The 24,372-nt window shown below is 40.8% G+C and overlaps 1 protein-coding gene across 2 annotated transcripts in view; it reads right to left on the bottom strand.

Moving 5' to 3' along the window:
* Window positions 1-24,372, bottom strand: part of Mrps9 (mitochondrial ribosomal protein S9) — a 52,943-nt gene that overhangs the window by 7,966 nt on the left and 20,605 nt on the right. For both annotated transcript variants that reach the window (XM_052744998.1, XM_052744997.1), the window contains 5 exons: window positions 17,522-17,584; window positions 17,412-17,442; window positions 9,077-9,156; window positions 882-949; window positions 87-162 (listed from right to left, as the gene is read on the bottom strand). In XM_052744998.1, coding sequence (XP_052600958.1) covers window positions 87-162; window positions 882-949; window positions 9,077-9,156; window positions 17,412-17,442; window positions 17,522-17,584 — 318 coding nt within the window. The remainder of the gene's footprint in view (window positions 1-86; window positions 163-881; window positions 950-9,076; window positions 9,157-17,411; window positions 17,443-17,521; window positions 17,585-24,372) is intronic.

Here is a 24,372-nt window from a genome sequence, read left to right on the forward strand (position 1 = left end):
GAGTATCACTATTAGGATCTTAATACAGCAATTGTCTGCATTCTCATGACACAGGTCCCCTTAAATTAAAAAGATTAATTACTCACATCTTGATCTGACAGTTTTTCCACTAACATTTCTTCTAGTTCCTCCTTAATCAGCCATCTGCTGCCAATCAGGTCTCTGTTAAAATATCACATATATTTTTAATTAAGCATGCAATTAGAGTTATATCACAAAAGATCCTACATACAGTAGTAATTCACGATGTGGAGACAAATTTTCATGCTATTCAGGGGTACTCCTACACATACCATTTTGGAGAAACACTCCATTCTCTCAGTCTACTTTAGAAACACACTGTGAGCAAAGGTTTGAAGAGTTAAATGTGTTATTCTGAAACTCATTTAAAAGCTACCAGATTCCTTCAAGCTTACGATAGTGCCTGTGTAATTTACTAAGAAGACATAAAAAGTATAGTGCTTCCCTATCAACCAACTGAAGTAGTAATAAAGTCCTCATTTAAAAAAACAAAAAAAGCCACAGCCACAAGTTGAACAAGAGAGTAAGATGTTTTGTACAAGAACAAATACATGAGTAGGGCTGTGGAAAGCTGACGCACAGCTGATGGACTGATCAATCGGCCAAACAGAAATAAAACCACTAAAATAGGCAAACGCTGAATAAGTGTGCAGCTATACACAAAACAGAGAACATCACAATCCAAAAGTGATTAAATACCACTTCATCCACAAGTTTGGAATGAGGTAACATAAAAATAAGCTCAGTATGTTTCCTCTTAAATAAAAACCACGTATTTAGAAACTTAACTTTAGTGACTATTGCTGAAATAACTGTCCAAATTTTAGGCATCATACTAGCAATGAAAGGCAAGAACTTACCTGGGCTCAGTTTTTCCTGAAAGTGGACCTCTGTGTGTTTCTAGCTGGAGGATCTTTCCATACAGTTCCTAAGGCAAACAAAATACCCAGCTAAAATGAGAGCAATGGTACAGCATTCCTGATAATATAGTTTATCATTTTCCTGAGCACCCCTTATTGTAAGTGCTCCCTCCTTAGCCTAGTTTCAGAATAAGAAAATGCGTTTTAATAAAACGTCATCTGAACCAAGGGGCAGTAATTATAATGAGAATTTACAACACTTTGACTGACTTAAAAATGTCTGTAACAACTTGTAAATTTCAAACCTGTGAGTATGGCTAAAACAACCAAACCCTCGTAAACTGTCTTTTCCTTAACAGTTTCACAAATAGGATACAAATATTCCTTGAGAAAAAAAAAATCCTAACTTAGGTAGCAATATGCACTTTACACTTAGACCCAGTGAACTTAAGGCATCTCTAGCTTGGTAACTACCTACCTAAAAATCTCATCTTACAATCTAAGATTTTTTTAAGTCTAGTTGACTGTGGTTAGGGTACTTTTAGCCTGTGTGTATGTAGTGCCAGGAACTGAACTCTGATTTTCACTTTTGCTAAGCAAATGCTCTGCCCTTGGGCTTCTCAGCAGCTAATGCACATTAGAACAAAACTCCATGTGGGCAGCAGATCACAACGTTTTCAGCACACTGGTTTCTAAAACACAGTTCTTGACACTCTCAACAGGTCAAGGCTTCCAAGGGAGGAAACTTCCTCACTTGTAGCGAGTGGACAGACACAGCATGTCAGTGTGCAGGTGGCGCTGCCTGAGCTGGTGTTCCAGGAAAAGTCAACTAGCCCACGGACCTGAGATTGCAGTGGCCAGAGACACAGCTTTCAAACATAGATAAGGTTACGTAACCTATGAGAACACCAACACGGTCAGAACACACCTTCTTCTCTTTGAAAGAGTTTCTTTAATTTTCTACAGTAACCACGGCAACTACTGTCCCACTAGCTGGCCTTCCTCTTATATGAGTTTCAAGTCAAAGTTCAGGCTGGTAAACTAACCATTTCCAATGACTTTCCAGCAGTTTCCAGTTACATTTTTTCCCTAAGTTCTGTTTATTATTGTGTGTGCATATGCATGGTCTGTATATGGGTGCATGTGTGGAGGCCAGGGGATGCCTCTGTACAGCCTGCTCTTCCCTCCTATTTCCACGTGGGTTCTAGGGATTGAACTCAGCAAGTGCCTTCACCCCAGCTCATCTTGTCAGACTAATTTTCACTTTAAGTCTATATTTTCTATGAATATTCTTTCACTATGCCGTTTCCTCCTGGTGTTGTTTATACTCATAATTACTCACACATGATTTAAGTAAAGACATGTGAAAGAAAGCATGACAAGTATGCATCACATGCCAAGTACAGTGTTCCGCTAATGGCTGACAAGTGTCTGGACTGGGTGAAACCCAGCAACCCGCTGCTCCCTAGGCTGCTTGAGCAGGAGGTTCTAGACCATGAGTCTGGTGCCGAGCACTCAGGGAGACTGACGACCTGTAATCCTAGCTGCATGCACCCTTTTGAATAAGAAAATGTGTGCAAAGAACTTAACACAGTGACTGGCCTATAGCAGTGGCCAACCATGCTTTCAAGAGTCAGGTAAGTGGGACCACTGTGCTGGTACTCCACTTCCATGCATTCTCTCTGTTGGTGTAAGAAACAGCTCTTCAGAGTCTGCCTTGTGGTTAGCTAAAAACAGCAGTTCTCTGGGACGTAAATTCTATAGCTTTAATTCCCTGTAGAGATGTGTTCCGATTTGCATAGAAAAATCCTTGAGGGCATAAAAAATGCCAGGAACTGTCAACATCACAGATTATCACTGGTAGCTTCTGGTATATTGTTACATTTCCACTTAATTTTTAAGGGACACTAGAGAATTAGAATGACCCCACCTACACTAAGCTTATATACTGTACTTAATAGTGTAATTTCAAATATGACAGGAATAACCCAGATGTGAAATGCTGAATCATTAATCACAGCTATGATTAATATTTCATAAAATCAAAGCAAGCCTATCCACCCCTTGTGCCATCAGATTTCCATAATGTATGAGTCAAATTTAGAAGGTGCCTTAATTTGAAAATACCAGATGCTCAGGTTAGAAAAGGAATTCTTAAACTAAAAGCTCTTCCTGGAGTCTGAGCAGTATGATTCTCAGTATCCTTCCCAAATTTGTTTGGGTTATACTAATAATGTGGAAATTCCATTTCATGAAGGGTAAAAAAATAATAGTTCATTGGAGGGGCAGCATAGGAAGAGACAATTGCATTTGGTATACAAAACAGTCAGTAATAGTAATTGCCATTTTAGATAGTTCAGTCCCTGACAGTAATTTGTTACAGAGTCACAGAGAATCAACTTCTTAAGTAATAACTACCTCAAGTGTTTTGGCCATTGGTGTAAACAAAATCACATGATTAAGCACCAAAGTAACGCAGAGAGGTTGCAAGTGGCATGTTTCTCTTGCAGACTCCTGCCACCACTCTGTGAATGGTCTACCTGTCCAGAAGGCCACTAACATAAAGTGCCAAGAGTTTTCACTTCAGGTCATATAAGCTACTCTAGGAAGCTCACTGCCAGCAGCAAGGACACCAGAGCGCTTAGGACTCACATCCCACAGGTTTTTGCTTCTTGAATTAAACCCATACATTGTAATATTTGTACCACTACAAAAGAAGTAATCTCATCAAATTAACAAAAGCAGCAAGTTGAATCCTATTTTTAAAACATTGTTTTCCTAACTGTACACTTTGAGTCTATAAAGTATACAATAGTAATTATTTATATATGAAGAAAATGTACATTGACGATATCTATAGACTACTGAATTAACTCCTGCTGCCAAGAAGTCTTAAGCCAACAAGTATACAAATATACCCCAGCATGGTACAGGGCTTTTTAAAAACAATCACTCCACAGGCCTTAAACAGTTACTCTGTAACAGTTATTTTAATTCCATTTTTAAGGACAATAACATTATATCCAAGAGCTTTAAATATTTACCAGAGGTAAATATTTAGAAACATATAAACTGAGCATAAATGCCACGATACTTTGTTCTAGGACTCTGGCTTGCAGTCTATAGTGGCCTCATAAAGCAGCCCACTCCTAACAGGCTGCTGTCCTTAGGTAGAACTGGGGTTACTTATAAGTTATCAAAGAAAACTGGCAGAATCTCTGAAATGCCAGTGAGTTCTTGCACAAGGCAAGTGAGTTCTGTTTATGCAAAGCATCCAGAGATCAGAATGTCAGCTTTTCATTCTTACTTTGGACTTCTTTTTTCTTAACCCAATAGTGTAAGTATATAATGAGCCACTTAGTCCTTCATTTTTCACGTTTTTAGTGTGTGTGTGTGTGTGTGTGTGTGTGTGTGTGTGTGTGTGACCATGCAGTTCCTTCAATTTAAAGAAGCATTTTGAAAAGACTCCATTATTTACTGTAAAATTAGTTGCAAACTGTAAGTGAACTTTCTACATGATATTCAATTTGCACTCTTGTTTTCACAGTTGTGTGTCTGGCTTCCCCTAAAAGTCTGGGATAAGCTTATGTAAAACTTCTTCAGTCCTGACTGTATGAGTTACAGAAGGCCTAAAACTGAGGTTTTATCTCCCTGCTTTGGAGAACTGTGTCTGAATAATGCTGGCAAGGACAATATATAGATTTCACTATTTTGCATGGCCTGGTCCAGCATGGGGGGTTCATAGGACACCAAAAGTGTTCTGTGTACAAAGGACTGCAGGCCATGCCTCCTGACCAACAACGTATAAGGCACACAGATTTCTTTACTCACACTCTTTCCTGAGGTGACACTCTACTTACTAAGTAACTCCTTAGTAGAGGACACCAGTGTACAACATGAAACACTTCCAAACTTGGCCCACTAAGTCTGAAAGTCCTCTTTTTTGAAGAGCATTTCAGGGAAAGTGCACTCCAGACATGTCATAGTAATTAAGATTTGACAGAAGGGTCCTGTGGTGGTCTGAATAGGTATGGCTGCCAGACTCATGTGTTTGAATGCTTGGCTAATAGGAATGGCACTATTATGAGGTGTGTGCATTAGGTATGTCACTGTGAGGGTAGGCTTTGAGGTCTCTTATGCTCAAGCTACATCCAATGTGATAGACAGTTCACTTCCTGTTGCCTGTAGGGATGCAGAACTCTCAGCTACTTCTCCAGTACCATGTCTATCTCCATGCTGCCATGGTTCTCACCATGACAATAATGGATTAAACCTCTTAAACTGTAAGCCAGCCCCAGTGAAATGTTTTCCTTTATGAAAGCTGCCAAGGTCATGGTATCTCTTCACAGTAATAGAAACTCTAAGACAGGTCCCCATGTAAAAGTCAGAAAACCACCTCTCATAGTGAGCTGTAAATGACTTTTGCTACAGTCTGGATAGTGTTGTTCCCTATAACCCAAGGCCCACGTATGAAGGCTCTGTGTCCAGGGTGATGCTATTGAGAAGAGACACCTATAGGAAGTTGGGACCCATAACACATCCTCTGGTCAAGGGAAACATGACTCTGAAAGGATCCATGGCCCCTGGTCTCCTTTATCTTTCACTATCCTACTGCAAGATGAGCAGCCTTTTCACACATGTCCAGAATAGGGGCCAATTTACCACTGACTAAAATTCCCAAAACTGTGCCAAAGAAACATCCTCTAAGTTATTATAGGTAATATTTTAAATAGTAAAGGCGAAAGAAAACCAATAATATTCAACTCACTTGTAATAAGTGAATTCCATGAACAAAGTCCACTACTACATCTGCCACCAAGACAGCCATCCTGGGCAGGCTCACACTGCTCAGGTCACAGGCCACAGCTGCCCACACTCCTAGGCCAGCCCTCTAGCCATCTCACTGAGCCGTGCACACAGGGTCTCACTAGGCCAGCCACAGCTTGCATATCTGCTCTATGGCAATTTTGATTTCGCAGTGCTAGGGACAGAGTCCAGAGCCTCACACTTACTAGGTAAGTGGTTTGCCACAGAGCCACACCTACTTTCTTTTTCAAACAAACACATATAACATCCTTAAACTTCTTCTCTTTTATTTATTTTATTTTATTCTCTCTCTTTCTGCTGTTCTTGAAACCTAGGCTACAGCTTCTCATGCTGGAGAGGTATACAAGTCCTACTGTTTGAACAGCTGCTGAGGGAATGGAGACCCTCAGTCCAGAGAGCAGGTCCAGCCAATGCTGCCAAGTACCTAGCCAGTTCCTTTCGGCTAGGCAGTGCCACTCTACAAAACCCCAGGGAGACTCTTACTTCCTGAAACCCTTTTCATTGTTTAAGTTGTGGTGTCTGGATGGTTTACAGCTCTTGATTACACATGTACATCTTGCTAACTGGGTTTTTACTGATTTTCCCAGGATCCTGAAGACATAGGAGACACTACATCCACTGTAAAATTGGGGGCCCTGTTGACCTACAAATGAACCCTTGGAGTGTGACACAAAGTGGGAGCACACCACAGACCAGCAAGATTTCCTTCATTTACATGTCCCCATCATGGTTCATTTCCTGATCAGAACAAAGAACATACACATTTCTTCTCATTGTCATTTTATCTCAAAGACAGGTTCTTGCTAAGTTTCTCTGCTGGCCTGGAATTCATTGTGCAGGCCAGGCTGGCCTTGAACTTGCAGCAATCCTCTTGCCTCTGCCCTGCAAGTGCTGAGGTTACATGTATGTGTCATGTCTAGCTGTAGACTGCTTTTTTTTTAAAGGCAGGGTCTTTCTATGTAGCTCTGGCTGGCCTGGAAATCACTATATAGACTGGGCTGGCTTCAAATTCAGAGATCCACCTGCCTCTGCCTTCTGAGTGTTGAGATTAAAGGTGAGTATCACCATGCCTACCTTTTTCTTACATGCTGTTCTTAACTGTAGTGTGCACTGGGGCTATCTCGGACTAGTTATAGAGTGGTATGTATACTTACTATGCAAACAGCTACCCGTACTAAAAGACTCAGCACAATTACAGACAGTAAGAAAGGTTAATGGAGCTCAGAAAGGTCTCCTCACACAGCTGCACACAGGCATGAGATCTGTTTCCTTGTCAAAAAGCCTGACCACGGACTGCCCTGCCTCGAACAATTATAGCTGGTCACAGATATGGGAAAAGCTGTTTGGCTGCGTGTCTTTTCCCTGTCATCCTGAGAGAAAATTGTATCGACAAAATCAAATGGTGGCCACGAAGCTTATTCCTAAGGCTGTGCAGTCTGCCAGTCTCCAAGGGTGCTCCTGGTGCTGCCCGGGGCAGAGGGAGGGCACCCCATTCCAGGATGACAGCGCAGAACAAAGGAGAGAGGGGCTGCAAACTGGTCAGTTTCACAGTTGGACTTTATGTGCAGTGCTCACTCCAGCGTGAAAGTGCTTCTGCAGGCTGAGCAGTGCACACTTCCTTCTCCGAGCCTTCCAAGCCCGAGCACTCAGAAGCCAGTCATTTGTGTGCCTTAAGAGACGGCACGGGTGTGACTACAGCTGCAATTAATGGCATTTGCCCTAAGTGATGCTGATGTGAGGGGCAAGCATTTAGGATTTCCTGAGTTAACTGAAATGTAAAAGTCCAAAGACTCTCCGGTGTGCAACAAAGCCCAGACCAATCCAGGGGAAGAGCATTTATTAGTCAAATATAATTTGACATTTCAGTCAGAGGATGGTAAAATTCTAACACATCAGTTTCTGGAGCAATACCTTTTAAAGCACACAAGCAAACTAAAAGTAAAGCCAGGCCTCTTACACAATGTGTAATTTCTTCATTATGATGGAATGCAACAAAATATCTTGCCCTTGGGTTGCTCCATTTCAGCCCAAACAAATGCAAATGGCTTGTCAGATGACAGCTGTTTGATAAGGCTCCTCTGTAAGACCTGCGCGCTTTACTTTTTCCCGTGAAACTTGGGATGAAGGCAGAAGGCAGGAAGAGAATTAATGTAGCATACAGTCTAAAGGCAATGCTACAACCGTGATTAAGTAGAAAAGTTAAAAGGCACAGATTTTCCACAGCTTCGCTGCGTGCAACCCATCCGTGTAACAAGTTGACAGGCCTAGCGCGTCAGCTCCATCATCCCCTCCGACAGCTAAGACGCAGCACTGCATCCCTTTTCAGGGAAAATTTGCGTCTGCACCATGAAGCGTTGTACATTATTTCTTAGCACTGCAGGGGGCTCAAGTCCATATGGAACCTTCACAAATATTACCACAGATCAAACCAGCGGCGTTTGGAGGCAGATTTGACATACCTATTTAAATGAGCAGCAGGGGTCCTCGGGCAGCCGCAGGCTGTGCGCGGGAGCCTCCATGGAAGCTGGAGCACAGCCCCATTACTCAGCAAAGACACACTCTACATTTGTCATTCATTTCATTTCTGCCAGGGCAAGAAGCTCATTTGCCCAAGGTCAACAAAAAGCGAAAAGAAGGTTTTCTTTTTTTCCCTAAGAAATAAATGTACCTGACAACTGGGGATTTTGTCCTTTGGGTTTGTGAAGCACAAATAAACAGCAGATATGTCTAAAGGCAGAGGAATGCGTGCGGACTCCAGCCTCTGACTGTGGATGGGGAAGCCCCATAAATATTTCTGTAGCTTTAAAAATCACATTAGGGATAAAACACACACTATGTTCTAAAAATAAAATGGGTTCTGTCTGTCAAAATGGATAGTGGCATCCAACTTTTTGTTCTCACAGCAGTTTGGGGACCGCCCTCAAATTCACACACTATCAAACAGCTCTCTTTGAAGGCAGCAAGACAAAACGTTCCCAGTATCCTCCAAAGCCAAAGCACAGTAGGACCTCACTCTTGGCCTGTTGTTGTGGCCTGGATTCTCTCTCACACACTGCATTAACTATTGGAAGGCCGAAATTTAATAACAGAATGTCTGGAGGGGGGCTTAAGACCTCACAATCGGACAGCACACAGTACCTGGCCCTCCTTGCCCACCTTCCAACTGCACACATGAGGATGACTGGGAGAACCTGAGCTGTGCGCAAGAGCATTTTCTGGATAAACATTCTGATGTAACAGCAGACAGCACAGGAGGCCTTTCATCAGCAGTCTGACCTCAACAAGCCCTCCTCTGTCCATCATGATATAGTTCTGACGCTAAGAGAAGTCTCCAGTATAGTTTACAGCTTATAAATGAATATACTTACATGCATTAATGAATAGTACGACTGTTTGCCAGTGTAGAAGAGAAAATGAAATGGACGGCCGTCTTCTCCCCACTGGATTGCTAAGGAAAACAAAACCATTCAGAGATCAACCAAACTGAGTCTGACTACAGCATGGGACACATCTGTGATTCAGATTAGCATATCAAAAGTATCTAAAATATCAAAAATTTTCACATTTAAAATTCATGTATTTAGCATGTTTAATATGTAAATGCTTAGGATATTTCATATCAATTAGCATAAAACAATGTCTGTATTTAATAAAAGATTCTGCTGTGAAGATCTACTTCATTTGTTTTAAATAAAATCTCATAAGACAATCAAAATCATCCTGTTAGAGCAAAACTATCCAGGTCCTACATTTTTCAAGTCGGCCCTTCATTTTTGGCAGTCAGTAAGTCAGTGAGTGCACTCGGAGAGTCGAAGCGGGCCCAGCCAACTCATCGGCACTGGAGAGCCTGCTGGCTACAGCATTCATCCCAAGCCCGTACAGATCTACCTCTGAGGGTTTAAAACAGCACAGACAGGAGGGGCCTCAGGAAGGAGTTATACCTGCTTCCTTCTGCAATACACAGTTCCTCACTTAAATAACCACCGAACAAACTGAGACACGGACTCCTACTCTTCTGCCTACCCTCTGCTGAGCTCCTTCGGAACGGTCTGGAGTGATCCCTCTGGGTTAAGGACTCTACTCTCAGGTGAGTGTGGTGGTGCACATGTGTAGTCCTGGCACCTCGGAGCATAGACAGGAGGAACAGGAGTTTGGGGCCAGCCTAAACTGTATAGGGAAACTGTCTCAAGAGAAAACAAGGAAAAATTACATTCCTAGGTTTGCGACATAGTATAAACTATGTTCTGTCTGCTACTCCCTGTCACTTTAATTTACAGTGTCCTTTACAGCAAGAGTTTACAGACTGGATCATACAGTGGATCTGGTACTTCAGGCAGCATTTGCAGTCCAGGTTTCACTACTGGACCCACCGAGGAGCGTCTTCAGATAGTTTTAGCCTGCTTGTCTGGCTCCTCATGGCATGTCCTTACTGTAGACATACTGTACAACCACTGTGAGTTGAGGGTCTTTGAAGGGCCACAAGGCACTGTAAAAACAGGCTTCTTTATCCTTCTGAAGCAACCTCCATCTCCACAAGAAAACATACTTTAAAATATGGGCTAAATTTGTTTTCCTGTATTTTCTCCTGGAATTCTAATCACTTTCATATTCGGTTATCCAGTGTATCTACAATTTGTGCTTATGAAGCAGAAAGCCTTCATCTGTCTGTTTTTAAACAGTAAACATTTTTCTGTTGGGATACTATATATGCAGGCTGTTTTCTCTCTGAGGATAACTAGTATCAGACTGTGAATACACTGATAATGGAGAATCAACATTGAATGAGTGTTGAAAAAGTCGTAGCTGAGTTTAGACTGAAAAGAAAAGCCATGTTCTTTTTTTGTTGTTGTTGTTTTGTTTTTGTTTTTCAAGACAGGGTTTCTCTGTGTAGTTTTGGTGCCTGTCCTGGATCTCACTCTGTAGACCAGGCTGGCCTCCACTCACAGAGATCTGCCTGGCTCTTCCTCCCTACCTGAGTGCTGGGATTAAAGGCGTGCGCCACCACAGCCCAGCTTTTTTTTTTTTTTTTTTTTTAAAGTCAGGGTTTCTCTGTGAAGCCCTGGCTATTCTGGAACTCACTCTGTAGCCCAGGCTAGCCTCAAACTTACAGAGATCCACTTGCCTCTGCCTCTCGAGTAAAGGATTAAAGGTGTGTGCTACCATGGCAGGGCTAGAAAAGCAACGTTCTTACCAGCCAATGAATTACAAATGATTTAAATACTTTCCAATGCCATTTCCAGAAGCTCCATGGCTTCCACATTACCTAGGACTTGAACCTGCACCGTGCAACAATCATCACTGTACTGTTCAAGTACTCAGTCAGAACGTAACTGAAGACAATGCAATCAGACAAGCATCCTGGTCAGCTAAGAGCACTGTTATATTTGGGTAGAGCCTTGACTCACAGCTCTGTGTGCACTGGTGCTCACAGTCAGACTTCATAACAGCTATGAACACACGCATATACTCTTGCATAAACATACTTGATTAAGTGAATCTATAGTGTCATAAATTTTAAGATGAACCATTATGTACTTTGATATACTGCAAAGCTTACTATACCATAGCATGCATCAGAACTTAATAATTTGAAAATTTAAAAAGCTGCAAATTCATAAACTCTGGCCTATACACTAGACTGACATTGGCTGTTCTCTGTTTGTCTTTCTGTTCTACACTACCATCACCAGCTCGCTCATTCATCAGAGCTCTCTGCTCCAATAATTAGTGAACCATCCTCATGATTCCTTATAAAAACCTCTCACTACTTCTTAGCACCTTTACACTTAATAAAATTTGCCTAGATACTTACTAAGCATGGTCATTTAGTGATTTCTGAAGATAGAACTGGGCCCAACAAGAGAGACCTGCAATTCAAAAACCAGTCTAGGCAACCAGCAAGCAGATAGCTGGGCTACAGGTACCCAGTACTTTGCTAAGCATCAGGAGGGCGTGGCTCACTCTCCAGCTGGGGAGGGAAAAAGAAAAGAGAAACTTCGGGCTATTATCTTTCTTTCCTTCTTTTTTGCTAGCCAGGTTTTCAGTTAAGGTCTTTAGCTTAATTTTCTATGAAAATCTTGTCATGTTCATGTAATTCTAAGCAGAGTCTGTAGCTGTTGATACAGGCCCCTCCCATCTGGTTTCCTGTCATAGATTTCAACACAGGTAAGTTCAATTATACAAGTAACATACTACTCTCCTAAAGATTAAAGGTAAGGATTCCTTGGCCGGAGGCAAAGTGAGAGTTAACAGTTCCAGACTCTTGTGCATTCACATATGTACATGTGCAGGAAAGAACAGCATTTGCCTATTTATTTGTCATTGTGGTTTGAATTTGCTTTTACAAAAATTACAAATAATTACTTATTTTGGGGGGCATCATTGTGTAGCATGAAAGTCAGAGAACAAATTGTGGGAACCCATTCTCTGCTTCCTCCATGTGGCTCTACTCATTTTGGTATTAAGCAGGGTCTCACCGTGTAGTGAAGCCTGCAGCTCACCATATAATGCAGGCTGGCCCTGACCTTGATATCCTTCTGAATGCACCATCACACAATTGACTGCTTTTTTATAAACATATATAGCATTCTATTGTAGTTACACTATATATTACAGCATTTTCTAGTTGTTTTTCTAGCCCAACTTCATGAGCTAACACAATATTTTTAACACCTGTGCGATGATGACAGTTTATTCAGGAACTTTATAATAATTAAATTGTTTCTAATAATTGTTTTATAATACTTATACTTCCTACCCCTTAAGCTGAAAAAAATAGTCTCATTATTGTTTTTACAGGGCATCAGTTCTGGTCTTAGATATTTTAAAATGTTTACTGGCTACATTTATTTTTTTCATATAAAAGCTGCAGGATATTCCATCTTTATTTTTCCATTGAGCTTTTTTTTTGTTGTTAATTTATTTTAGAAACCAAGCCCTTAAAATTCAAATTTTTTGGTGTCTTTTTGTCAAAGAAAAGTTTTTATTTTGAAAACAATTTATTATTTTTGTCTTTTCTGTTGTTTTTTGTGACTGTCATTTTGATAGCTGGGACTAGAGATGCCTTAGTGGTTAAGGACATTTGCTGCTTTTGCAGGATTTGGTTCCCAGCACCCACATGACAGCTCTTAACTGTAACTCTAGTTCCAGGGGATCTGATGCCCTCTTCTGGCCTCCAAGGTACTGCATTGATGTGGTACACATACATACACACAGGCACACTCGTAAAATATTGCTAGCTGTACTATCTGTCTACTGTTCTAGAGTGAACTGTCTTTTATTTCTTTTTTCTTTTCCTTTTTTTTCCCCCTTAAGGGGCAGAGGGTCGAAGTTAATATAGTGCCTTTTTCTGTAGCCTAGGATGGTCTCAAACTCTGGACAATCCGTTCTGAGTTCTGGGATAATAGAGGTGAGCCACCAGGTTTGGCTCTGGAATTTGACATGTAATGTTGCTAGTGTCTCAACCCACATTTCATCATCTCGATACATCTATTTGTCAATATTCTTTAAAATGGATTTAAAAAACACATAAATTTAATCATGTCTACACACATATGCAAACATGTATTAATATAGTTGGAGTCAATATTTTTAAGATGGTTTGTGTCTCCTCAGAAAGAAAGGTGGCAATTCATGGGCTATATCAGTAAGACCAGTATCACACCCAATCCAAAGTATGTGATTTGGGCTACTATGACATCACTGGGTGGGAAGATCCTCAAATATTTCCACGTGATTTCACATTTCACCCTTTAACTCTTTTATGGCATAAGCACTTTTATAAAAGACATGATTTAAAAATTTCAGAATTCAATTTTAACGTGAACTCAGACACCCAAATAATAACTTTCCAGTAATGCTCTAATAAAGTTTTTCATATACATTTTATCAGTTTCTCTTAGCAGGCAACCATAATTTATGAATAGAAATTGAATTTCCTGGTATCTTGTTGCTATTTCTGCAGTGCTGAGGATTGGGCCCAGGGCCTTGCACAGGCTAGATGTACTCCATCACTGATCTACATTCATAGCTTTGTCTCCCATGGCCTTGAATTTGTCACGAGGTCCTGTGTGCCATTTATTTCCCTACTTATTTGGTTTTGACCTATACTCTTTATATAGTTTTTGTGTCTATGGTGCTGGGGATGGAACCTTATACATGCCAGGCAAGCACTCTACAACTGAGCTGCATAAACACCCATTCCTACATGTTTCTTTTAAAATTATAATGGTTAAGGCTTCCAAATAACTGCTGATAATTGATTTATGCTATTTCTGAATGCAATGGGATTTAATGACATTTAAAGATTTGATGTTTCTGTTTTCTCATGCAAAGTCCTACTCAAACAAGGCTTCTTTACATTTCTAGTTGAAACCTTTTAACCAAAAATAAAAGGCTCCATTTTGCTAATTGTTTTCTCTATGTAAATGTTTTCTCCTTGAATCAAAAAAGAATCACACTAATACACTAATGTTAAGCAAGACTTAAAGTTCTCAGAAAAATGCTCTCTGGTAGCCTTTAAAAAAAAAAGATTGATTGATTGATTGATTGATTGATTTATTATGTATTCAGTATTCTGCCTGCAGGCCAGAAGAGGGCACCAGATCTCACTACAGATGGTTGTGAACCACCATGTGGTTGCTGGGAATTAAACTCAGGACCTCTAGAAGAGAAACCAGTGATCTTAACTACTGCCATCTCTCCAGCCCCCGGTAGTCTCTTAAAATGCTGTACTTGTGTACTCAGGAGGCAGAGGCAAATGCATCTCTCTGAGTTTGAGGCTAGCCTGGTCTACACAGCAAGTTCCATGTTAGCTACAGCTATAAAGTGAGACCCTGTTCCCCCAGGGGTGGGGATAATGGCAGGGGAGCTTTAGTTACTTTTTATGTAATTCATGTTCAAATTTCATAATTATGTGACTTTGCAAGTGAATCTAGACGCCTTTGTGTTCTTTTTGTTTTGTTTTTAGTTTTTTTGGTCTACAACTATACACACACACACACACACACACACACACACACACACACACACACGCACACACTAACAAGCTATCTGCTATTTCTAGTTCTAGGCAGACTAGAACTCACTGACTGGCCCACTGCTGGGCTAGTACTTTCTCAGTAAACTTGATGATCTGTGTCTTCCTGGCTTTTAGTCTACCCAGAATTTTCCTGACTGAGGTAACTGTGGCAATTAAATTACTCTTCAAGCTACGTGTCTGAGAGTGTGGTGGTCACACATTTGTACCATGAGTCATCACTAGCTGAGCCAAACTACATGCCCAGCCACTTCCTGTCTGGGTATCCTTGAAATTAAAAATGGGGAGAATAATAGTTTGTGCTTAAAAAAAGCTGCTGTGAAAGTTTCAAGATAAAACATGAAGCACTTAGAACTGGGCCTTCCTACTTGGAAGTTCAATAAATGCTCCTGTTGTTACTTGGAAGAGTTTTCAAATTAGCATGAGGTTCCTGTCTTATATTCAGATCCTAACAACATAGCTAGCTATGTCCTCACAGTAGCCTCTGAAGGTCTCCATTTGACAGGGTTAATACTGGGTAAACACAGCTTCGTGGTAAAGAATTTGTCTGCCTGGCATACAGAAAGAGACCCAAGGCTCAATTCAACCAAACAATAATAATAAAGCAAATATGTATAAATATTATTCTCTGACTGACTTTATCGGCCTTCTCAAAGGTGATTCTGTGTTACAGCCACTTTTAAATTTGCCATTTATGCTCATCAATTTAATTTTTCTTTTACTTTGTCTTTCTCAATTACTAATGACGTGTGTTTGTGTCTGCATGATATAATGACTATATTCCACAGAACTTGATAGGAACTGTCAAATACTTCCAAACAGTGTGTAATTTCAAATTTGATTCTTTAACCCAACAGTGATACAGTTCTATTGATTTTAAGTCAAAAAATCTAACTAATATAACTTCTACTCTTGGGACTTTATTTTTTTTCCCAATGTTTCACTTCACCACGCATAATTAATTCTATAACTACCCGGTAGTCATCAGCATAGAAAACATTTTCTTTGGGTTTGTGTCTACAATACAAAAACCATGGTGCAGTATTTGAATTCTTTAGCCTTAGTTAACAGTCCCGCTTTCCAACCTGTCAGTGTGAAGTGTTTGGTACAGAAAGGCTCAAGGTCATCAAATCCACTTATTGGACAACAGGTTTTATCAATACAAATTAACTTTCTCGTCTCACTGAAGCATTCCCCAGCTTCCTCCAATTCCAGGCCATCGGTGCTCCTTCTTGGCTCTGTCATGAACTTGGTATGTACCTTCATTTTCCCCAATATTTTTACCACTTTCCAGGACAAGGTGTTTTATAACTCAATCTAGAAGCTTCCGTCTTTCAATAAACCAAGCGGTAGTATAGTACAAGTGCCATAATCTCTCTAAATCTAAAGTTCATTGTTACTTTTCTCAATACTACAAACTGATTTATGCTATAAAAACTACAAAATTGAGAGCAGAAAGCAGAACTGCTATTTCTGAAGGAGCACTGTTAAATACACTTGGCTACAAAGTCAGATGATTCTAGCAAATACTGGCATTATTTTCAAAATCATACAGAGACATTCTGCAAGGGTAGCCTGAAGCTGTGGTGTCATATCCCAGCTGCTAATAATAATGAGCACATAATACTGAGAAAGTGGTATGATTTGAAGGAACCTCAGAGGACAGAAGAGACATAACTCATAGAGATACACTAAAGGAACTAAGAGATAGAGAGGAATTGGTGGGAAGTCTTCAGAGTTGGAGCAAAGAGCAGTCAGTGAAAAAGGGAAGGATAAATTGCTGCTATTCCAAACATTTATCAGAAAAGAAACTAGGTACAAGTTACCCTGCCCGTACAGATGATTGGATTAGAAATGACACTGTATCTACAAACTTGGTGTGTACTTGTATACAGCACGCATTCATTTTTTCCTAAAAGCTATTTTGAAACAAATGATTTGTATGTGATAATCAATCATATCTAAGAATTGAGAATAGGAAACATAGGACATATTTAGAGAGAGATTTCAAATAATTATACCAAATCCAAAATAAAAGTTACATCAGAGTGAAGAGACGGTCTGAGAGACGCTCAGTGAGTAAAGAGTGAGGAGAGGGTCTGAGAGAGAGAGATGCTCAGTGAGTAAAACACTTGCCACCGAGTCTGATGACCCGAGTTTGAGCCCTGGGACCCACACGGTGTAAGCAGAGAATCAATTACTCTAAGTTGTCTTCTGACTTCCACGTGTGCATGCCTATTAGTACACACACACACACACACACACACACACACACACACACACACACACGTTAAAAGGTATTTAAAAAGAACAGAAAGGAATAAACTCCATTTCAGTAAAATCATGTCTCTAAAGGAAGAGAAACAAAGACTTCACACAAACAAGAGTTGATGAGTCACCCATAGACCTACACTCACAAACTCTTCCTCATAGATGCCTAGAGGAATGCAGAATGCAAGGAATTAACATGACATTAACAAAGACACAAGGCTTAACTTGATCTAACTTTCATATCCTACACAAAATCTGCAAACTCTATCCATTCATTATTATACAGAATACTTGTGACCTATTTCACATCCACTGTGACAAAACTTCTGATGTGTAACCCAAAACTATAGTAAAGGAAAAAAAAAATGAACCATCTCAGTCTTGAGCAACCTTACCTCTTTGTTTTGGAAAAATCTGTTCAGGATGCTGTAAAATAAATGTAAAATGTTATTAGGCAACCTCTATAACACATAAAAGACATTCTTTAACAAGTATTTAGGATTACCTTCATTATTGGCCTGGCTTGCTTCTCAAACAAACCACTTGGAAAAAGGTAAGCAATAGCTCTCTGAAAATACATACAAAGGTTAATTAACAACTGTTATAAAAATACGTTCAATTTATAACCAAGATGCTTACTGTATATCAGATATTGAACTAGAGTTTCCTATGTATTATGTCAGTTCAAATGGCAAAGCACATTTACTAAGTATGCATCCCCAAAAGAAAACAACAAGCCCTGTAATTATTAACCCGGCCACTGACAACTTTCAAGTGTCACATCAAACTGGAGGTGCTCCTTCACAAAGCCTGTGGCACTGTGCTCAGGGAAGCGTTCCAACCCCAGGCCAGGGGGAACACTGCAACAAGCAGGCTTGTGTTTCATTCACTGTGACATACTGGGGAGAAACAGTTTAAAGGACAGATTTATCTTGGTTCTATAAATATTTATCATTGCAGTAAGCTGTGCTGGATCCACGGCTTTGGTTTGAGCCAATGCAGAATATCTGTTGGGAAAGTGTGGCAGACACTTTTACCTCATGGTGACCAGGAAGCAGAGAGAAACAAATGAAGGGCCAGGACAAGGCTTGCACTTCTCTGGCACGCCCCACAGGGCCTACTCTTTCTAGCTGGCCCAAGCCTCTAAGAGTCTTACCATCTCCTTAAACAGCACTCAGATGGGATAGCGCTCTCAACACACGAATCTGGGGGGCAGTTCTCACTCATCCACCCGGCTTGCTTGGTATTTTTAAGTAATGTCTGAATTTATCCTACAGTCCTGAGGACTGAACATGGGCCCTCAGTCACACTGAACATGCACTCTCCACTGATCTACCCTGGTCCTGGTGAGTTTTTAAAGTATTACTTTTCAAACAAGTCCTCACAAGGAACCTGACTGCCCTTGCTTAGCCAAGAGCCACTCCCGCAGGTCTTTGAGCACTCCTGGCTCATCCCCATTTACACCAGTGCTTGCTTGGACAAATTCACACACACAACACCCCTGCCCCAGGACAATCTGACCATCAAAAAGAATGACAATACCCTACAGCACACTTAGTAAGTGGGTGTACACATACACACTGGAGTGAGGGGCAGGGAAAAAAGAAAGCCGCTTAACAGAACAGTACCAAGTAGAGAAGTAGAAGAGACGGCACAGTCAGTCATCATTCAGGCAAGGATCACAAAGGCCCTGGGTGACACCGTCGGGGGCCAGAAAACTCACACTCAAGTATCACCCTCCTATGTTAGCTACTTTTCCGTTGCTGTGACAAGCACCATGACAAAGGCGACTTATTGTGGCTCACAGTTCCATAGGAGTTAGAGTTCATCAGCACCTTGTGTGGAAGCATGGCAGCAGTCAGGCCTGGCAACTGGAGCAGCAGCTCAGAGCTCCTGTCTAAACCACAAGCAGGAAACGATCAAACCAGCAATGGCGTAAGTCTTCAAATGCTCGAAGGCCACCTCCAGTGACGTACTTCCTCCAACAAGGCCAGACCGAAGCCTCCCAAACAGTGCCACTAACTGGGCACCAAGTGTTCAAATGCCAGAGACTAAGAGGGACCTCTTATTCAAACCACCACGCCTCCAGACTGCTTGCCAGGGACAAAGGGCAAGGGATCTTAGTAGTCCAGGGGGACTACGAAGAAGGCCAAGGACAGTCGCATCATCAGTGGGGGAAACTATGTACCTCCCAAGGTGAAGCTGTAAGGGTGAAGCTGAGGATTGCCTTCATCCGCTCTAAATCTGATCAGGAGGAAGCGAGCACAACTCCAGAGTGCGCAACAACTGAGCAGGTGGTCTAGAATCTGAATACGAAACGACTAGGGGCAATCTGGAAAATTCAAACAGAGACCATTTCCATAAATGACATTATAGAATGGTTCTATTAGAAGTGACAGTTGTACTGTGGGTGATAATGGCATGAAGGGAATATATTTAGGTGTTTTATTGATACGTTCAGGAGTTAAGCTTGTGACACCTGATTTTCGATGGGCCAGTCAAAATTATTCTACACAGAGGCAAAGGAAATGTGGAAAACATTGTCAGATTTATCTATGTGAAGAGCATGTATTCAATAAGCATTCAAAATTCATGGAATTTGAAACATTTCCAAGTCAAAAACTTTCAAATAATACAGACTTTCCCACACTCACCTTGCTTGAAGGCCATCTCTAGCCTATAGCATCTGCAAGGCCTTGTCTACAAAGCAACTCCAAGGTTGTCAGCATCGTGGCAAGGCCCAGGTTAGAAGAGCATAACCACAGAAGACTACGTGCACCTGTCAGCTCCCAAGCCATTCATCCTCCACTGAGCATCAGGCTATGACTGGCCTCACTTTCTAGCATGAAACTGACTAACTCCTGTGATCACTGAATAATCCCAAAGGGAAATGCAAACGTAAGAATCCATACTTCTGTATTTCTCAAGCATGGCAAGCCTTGGAAAAATCATGAGGCAGTTAACAGGTAGAGGGTGGTTAGAAAAGAACAAGAAAATCACTGCAACGATGGCTAGGATGCAGAAACAACCTCTTCAAATACAAAAACAAGTGAACCAAGAACCTGCGGGAAATATTCCGAAATTCAATCAAAAGGTGGACCTAACTTAAAGAGAGAAACCCAGTGTTATAATCTAGTTAAAAAATAAAAAAGGAAGGGAATGGATAAAGATGGAATGAGAGAGCACAGTAAATAAAACAAGCCAGTTGTGTGTAAATCAAGTGAGACTATATTCCAACAGACAAGACAGGTTCTCAGCATGCTGCCTGCATCTGTTTAGTATGCACGATAGTGCTGACATGACCTAACCTATTACTTCCATTCATCTCCTATGGGCATTCGATGCAGATTTTTTTTTTCTCACAAATTCTGAAGCAAACAAAGGACTCACTGGCTTTACTGAAAACATAATTTCGTTGCTTTATGGGTTCACTTAACTCCCAGTTAGCACACAGTTGTCTAGTGATGCATTTTAAAACAATGACTAAACAAGAACAAGATTTTGCATTAGTGTTGTGTTGAACAGTCTCCAGTGTGTTTGGGGCAGAACACTGGGTGTTACAAACAGGAAAACCTGACTTCATTCCACCACTGAGAAAGGGGCAGGACGGAGACAGAAGAGCACAAAACTGTGTGCTTCCCACCACTCTAGTAATCTTCTGGTTGTGGGGTTAGAACAAATACTTAAAAAGGCAGCGCTAATGGGCACTCAGTAAATGTTATATAAACACAACATTTTCAGTTTATAGAAACCATATTATTCTTCATGTTAGTTGAAGAATAAGTCATGTATTTATTAACTCTATTTTACAGATGACTCCTCAGTTAAGTAACAATACACAGTCTAAAAATACCTTGAGTCAGAACTGAAACCTGAGATGGAATTCTGAAATTTGCTCTTCCAGTTCTCTCAGATTACAGATTTACTTCTTTTCTGGCTTTAAAGGCATACAGCTATTTAGCAGTAAAATTAAAAAATTTCCCAAAGAAACAAAGTTTTATTTAACAAATATTTAGCCCAAACTGACTCTAGGTACTTGGCAGTTTAGGAAGATGAATAAGATATAGCCTCCAACTTCATCCTGTCAGGAGACAAAGAATCTATGGTGTCAGATACAGGAGCTGATGTATAAAACAGATTAAAACCAGGCAGTGGTAGTGCACACCTTTAATCCCAGCACTCCAGAGGCAGAGGCAGGAGGATTTCTGAGTTTGAGGCCAGCCTGTTCTACAGAGCAAGATCCAGGACAGCCAGGGTGGTTACACAGAGAAACCCTGTCTAGAAAACAAAAACAAAAAAACAACGAAACAACATGACTTGCAGCTATCACAAAGGGTTCCTTAATATGAACTGTTGTCACATTTGTGAGCAAACTAATATGAATGAGCCATCTAAATTAGACTGTACAAATTATGGTGACATCTAGGCCAATATATAACTCTCAATTCTCATATCCAACCCTGTCCGTAGACATATCCATCCACTTCCTGTAATAGCCCCCCTTTCCAGAGATTTCTGTCCAGTCTATCATTTCAAACCTGCAACTGCTTCAACACCACGAACAAGACAATTTATAGAAGGAGGAGCTTATTTGGCTTATGGTTCCAAAGGGATAAGGTCTGTCACAGCAGGGAAATGTGGCAGCAAGTGGCAGGCACGGTGAGTGACTGGAGCAGGAAGATGAGGTAAACACAAAGCACGGGGGACCTGAATGGTCTGAGTTTTTACACTCTCACAGCCTGTCTCCAGTGACACACTTCCTCCAGCAGACCACAACTCACAAGCCTCCCAAAATTTCTTCTTCTCCTTTTTTTTTATTATTATTATTTTTTATTTTTTTTATTTTTTCAAGACAGGGTTTCTCTGTGTAGTTTTGGTGCCTGTCCTGGATCTCGCTCTGTAGACCAGGCTGGCCTCAAACTCAGAGATCCACCTGTCTCTGCGTCCTGAGTGCTGGGCTTAAAGGCGTGTGCCACCACCACCCAGCATCCCAAAATTTCATAACTATCTTTCTAAGCAAGCTACACTGAAGATAATTGCTTACACTCAGAAATACCTAACCTTCCAGATGGTACCACCTGTGTCCACCAACATACCCAGGCAGTATTTCAAATAAAGTAATTATTACACAGGATAAATAACAAAACTGGTTGAGGACAGAAAGCTATGTCAAAAAAAATTTTAATTTGAGTAAAGATGATGTTCCTCCAAAACATCTATATTGACATAATAAATAATGTAAAATTTCAGTATGTGATAGGTGAAGTCTGGCCAGCCAGAAGCCCACAGGAGGAAAGTGACAGGGTAATGTGCTGCTGACGGGAGTCTGCCTGTTGACTCCCACTGCCCTTTGACTCCCTGGTGTTGCTGGGAACGGGCAGTCAGGACAGAGTAAATGGTCCACTGCGAGTGCCTTTAAAATGGGGTGTTTTACTTCCAAATTGTGATTTGGGTCGACTTGGACCAAGTTCACCAACTACAACAGAATTAACCAAAATGTCATAATTCTCTTCCTAAGCAATCTGCACTGAAGGTAATTAAACTAGGAAATAACAATTGTACCTTCCACAAAAAGAAGACTGTCAGCTGGAACTGTGCTAACGATTCTTCGAGAAGCTTCAAATGACACTGCTAGCCAAATGCCTGTTTCTGACACGGCAAGTGTGTTTTAAGAGATTGTTTCTTGTGTAAGAACCAGACTCTAGGCATGGTCTGTGTTAAATATACTGTATGCAACCAACTCCAACACACAGACCTGAAAGAACACAAAACTTCTGTTCTAGTCCAGGACTAATCCATCCAAAGAAAATGTTAGCTTCAGGAACAGAAAAAAAGAAGGGGTTTTCTTGTGGGTACTAGTTTAACAGTTCTTACACAAAGTCCCAGAATTCATGAATTTAACCTGGCAAAGTTCTTTGATGTTTTAAATGTCACATGTTAAAAATTGTCACACATAAAGTTTATGATCAATGACTGCACATGTACACACACCCACACCCACCCACACACCCACACCCACACCCACACCCACACCCACAGCTGAAGTACACCCTTTAAACACTTAGTACATACACTATAGTATGACATGGACACCTAATCTAACTCTCACAAAAAGGCTGACAAAAGAGACAAAGATTATAAACTGCAAAAATTTAAGTCACATGATAAAGTTAACATCATTAGTAAATATTCCTATCTCTTTTTTAAAATGTAATTTTTGTTTTAACCATAATATTGGCAATTCAACAGTTTCTTAAAATGAAGGCACTCTGACTATATTCTCGGGCTTCCGTCTAAAGTCTAAATGGACTGCAGCCTCAGCCCAGGAGAAGCACCAGGTCAGCAATGCAATCTCTATTAATTAGGTACCCCAGCTGGGCAGGGGGTTTGCAGCTGTTAACTTGATCAATGACTTACCTAAATGTCATCTCTACTGATTCGCTTATAAATTACCAGCAAGTGAGACTAATGTACAGGTGCTAATTTATTTAAACTGTTCTCCACAGTTCTACATAGCTTTACAAACTGCATCTGGCACCTAATGTTAGCTGTCAGTTGCACTTAGACATGCCTGTCCTAACGACTCTGTTCATTAGAAGTGAGCACAAATTATGAAATATTGTGAAAAATGATACATCAAATGGAATGGGCACAGCAAATCAATTAGAGAAACTTCATACAGCACATTCACACTGAGGAGAATGAAACATTCTGGTTTTAGAATGAGGTCTATAATACCAATTAAAAAGTAATTGGTAGACTTCAGCAGTGTTATACATCAGTTTGCTGGCTTTCTTCCTGAAATTCTACAGTAATACAGAACTTAACTTTTAATTCCCAAATAAAGGCATTAGTAAATATGAGCACGCATCTATATTCACTGTAGTTAATATTAAGTCAATGAATGTCTCCAACCTAAAATTTATGACTACTATGTGTTTAGTCAGAAGGAAATATAGTTTCAGGGCATGTCTGTCATATACCAGTTTTCAAATGGGGATGAGAGATTAAGAGACTCCCTGAGACCTTGCGGACTGGCAGTCAGTAGCAGTCAGTGGTACTCATGTAGACGCTCTGCGTGCAGATCTGCTCCCACCACTCACCTGGCCATCCCTGTGCCCTGGGCTCAGGAAATGGAACCTGCGCTGTCATGTGCCATCCCACACTCATGTGTTGTTAGCTCCGCACAGCTTTCACGGCCCACAGAGATCCCTCTTTTCTAACTCCTTCCCACTAGACAACCCACTCAGCTCCCTGTTCTACCTGACAGACTCCTGCTAACAGTCATGAACTGTTGTAGACACAAATCATCTCACACATCCATCAACACATGGCTGTAGCATGTGGTCTACACAG

This window comes from Peromyscus californicus, unplaced genomic scaffold, assembly GCF_007827085.1.
Source record: "Peromyscus californicus insignis strain IS unplaced genomic scaffold, ASM782708v3 Scaffold_19__1_contigs__length_69161282, whole genome shotgun sequence".
Lineage (NCBI taxonomy): Eukaryota > Metazoa > Chordata > Mammalia > Rodentia > Cricetidae > Peromyscus > Peromyscus californicus.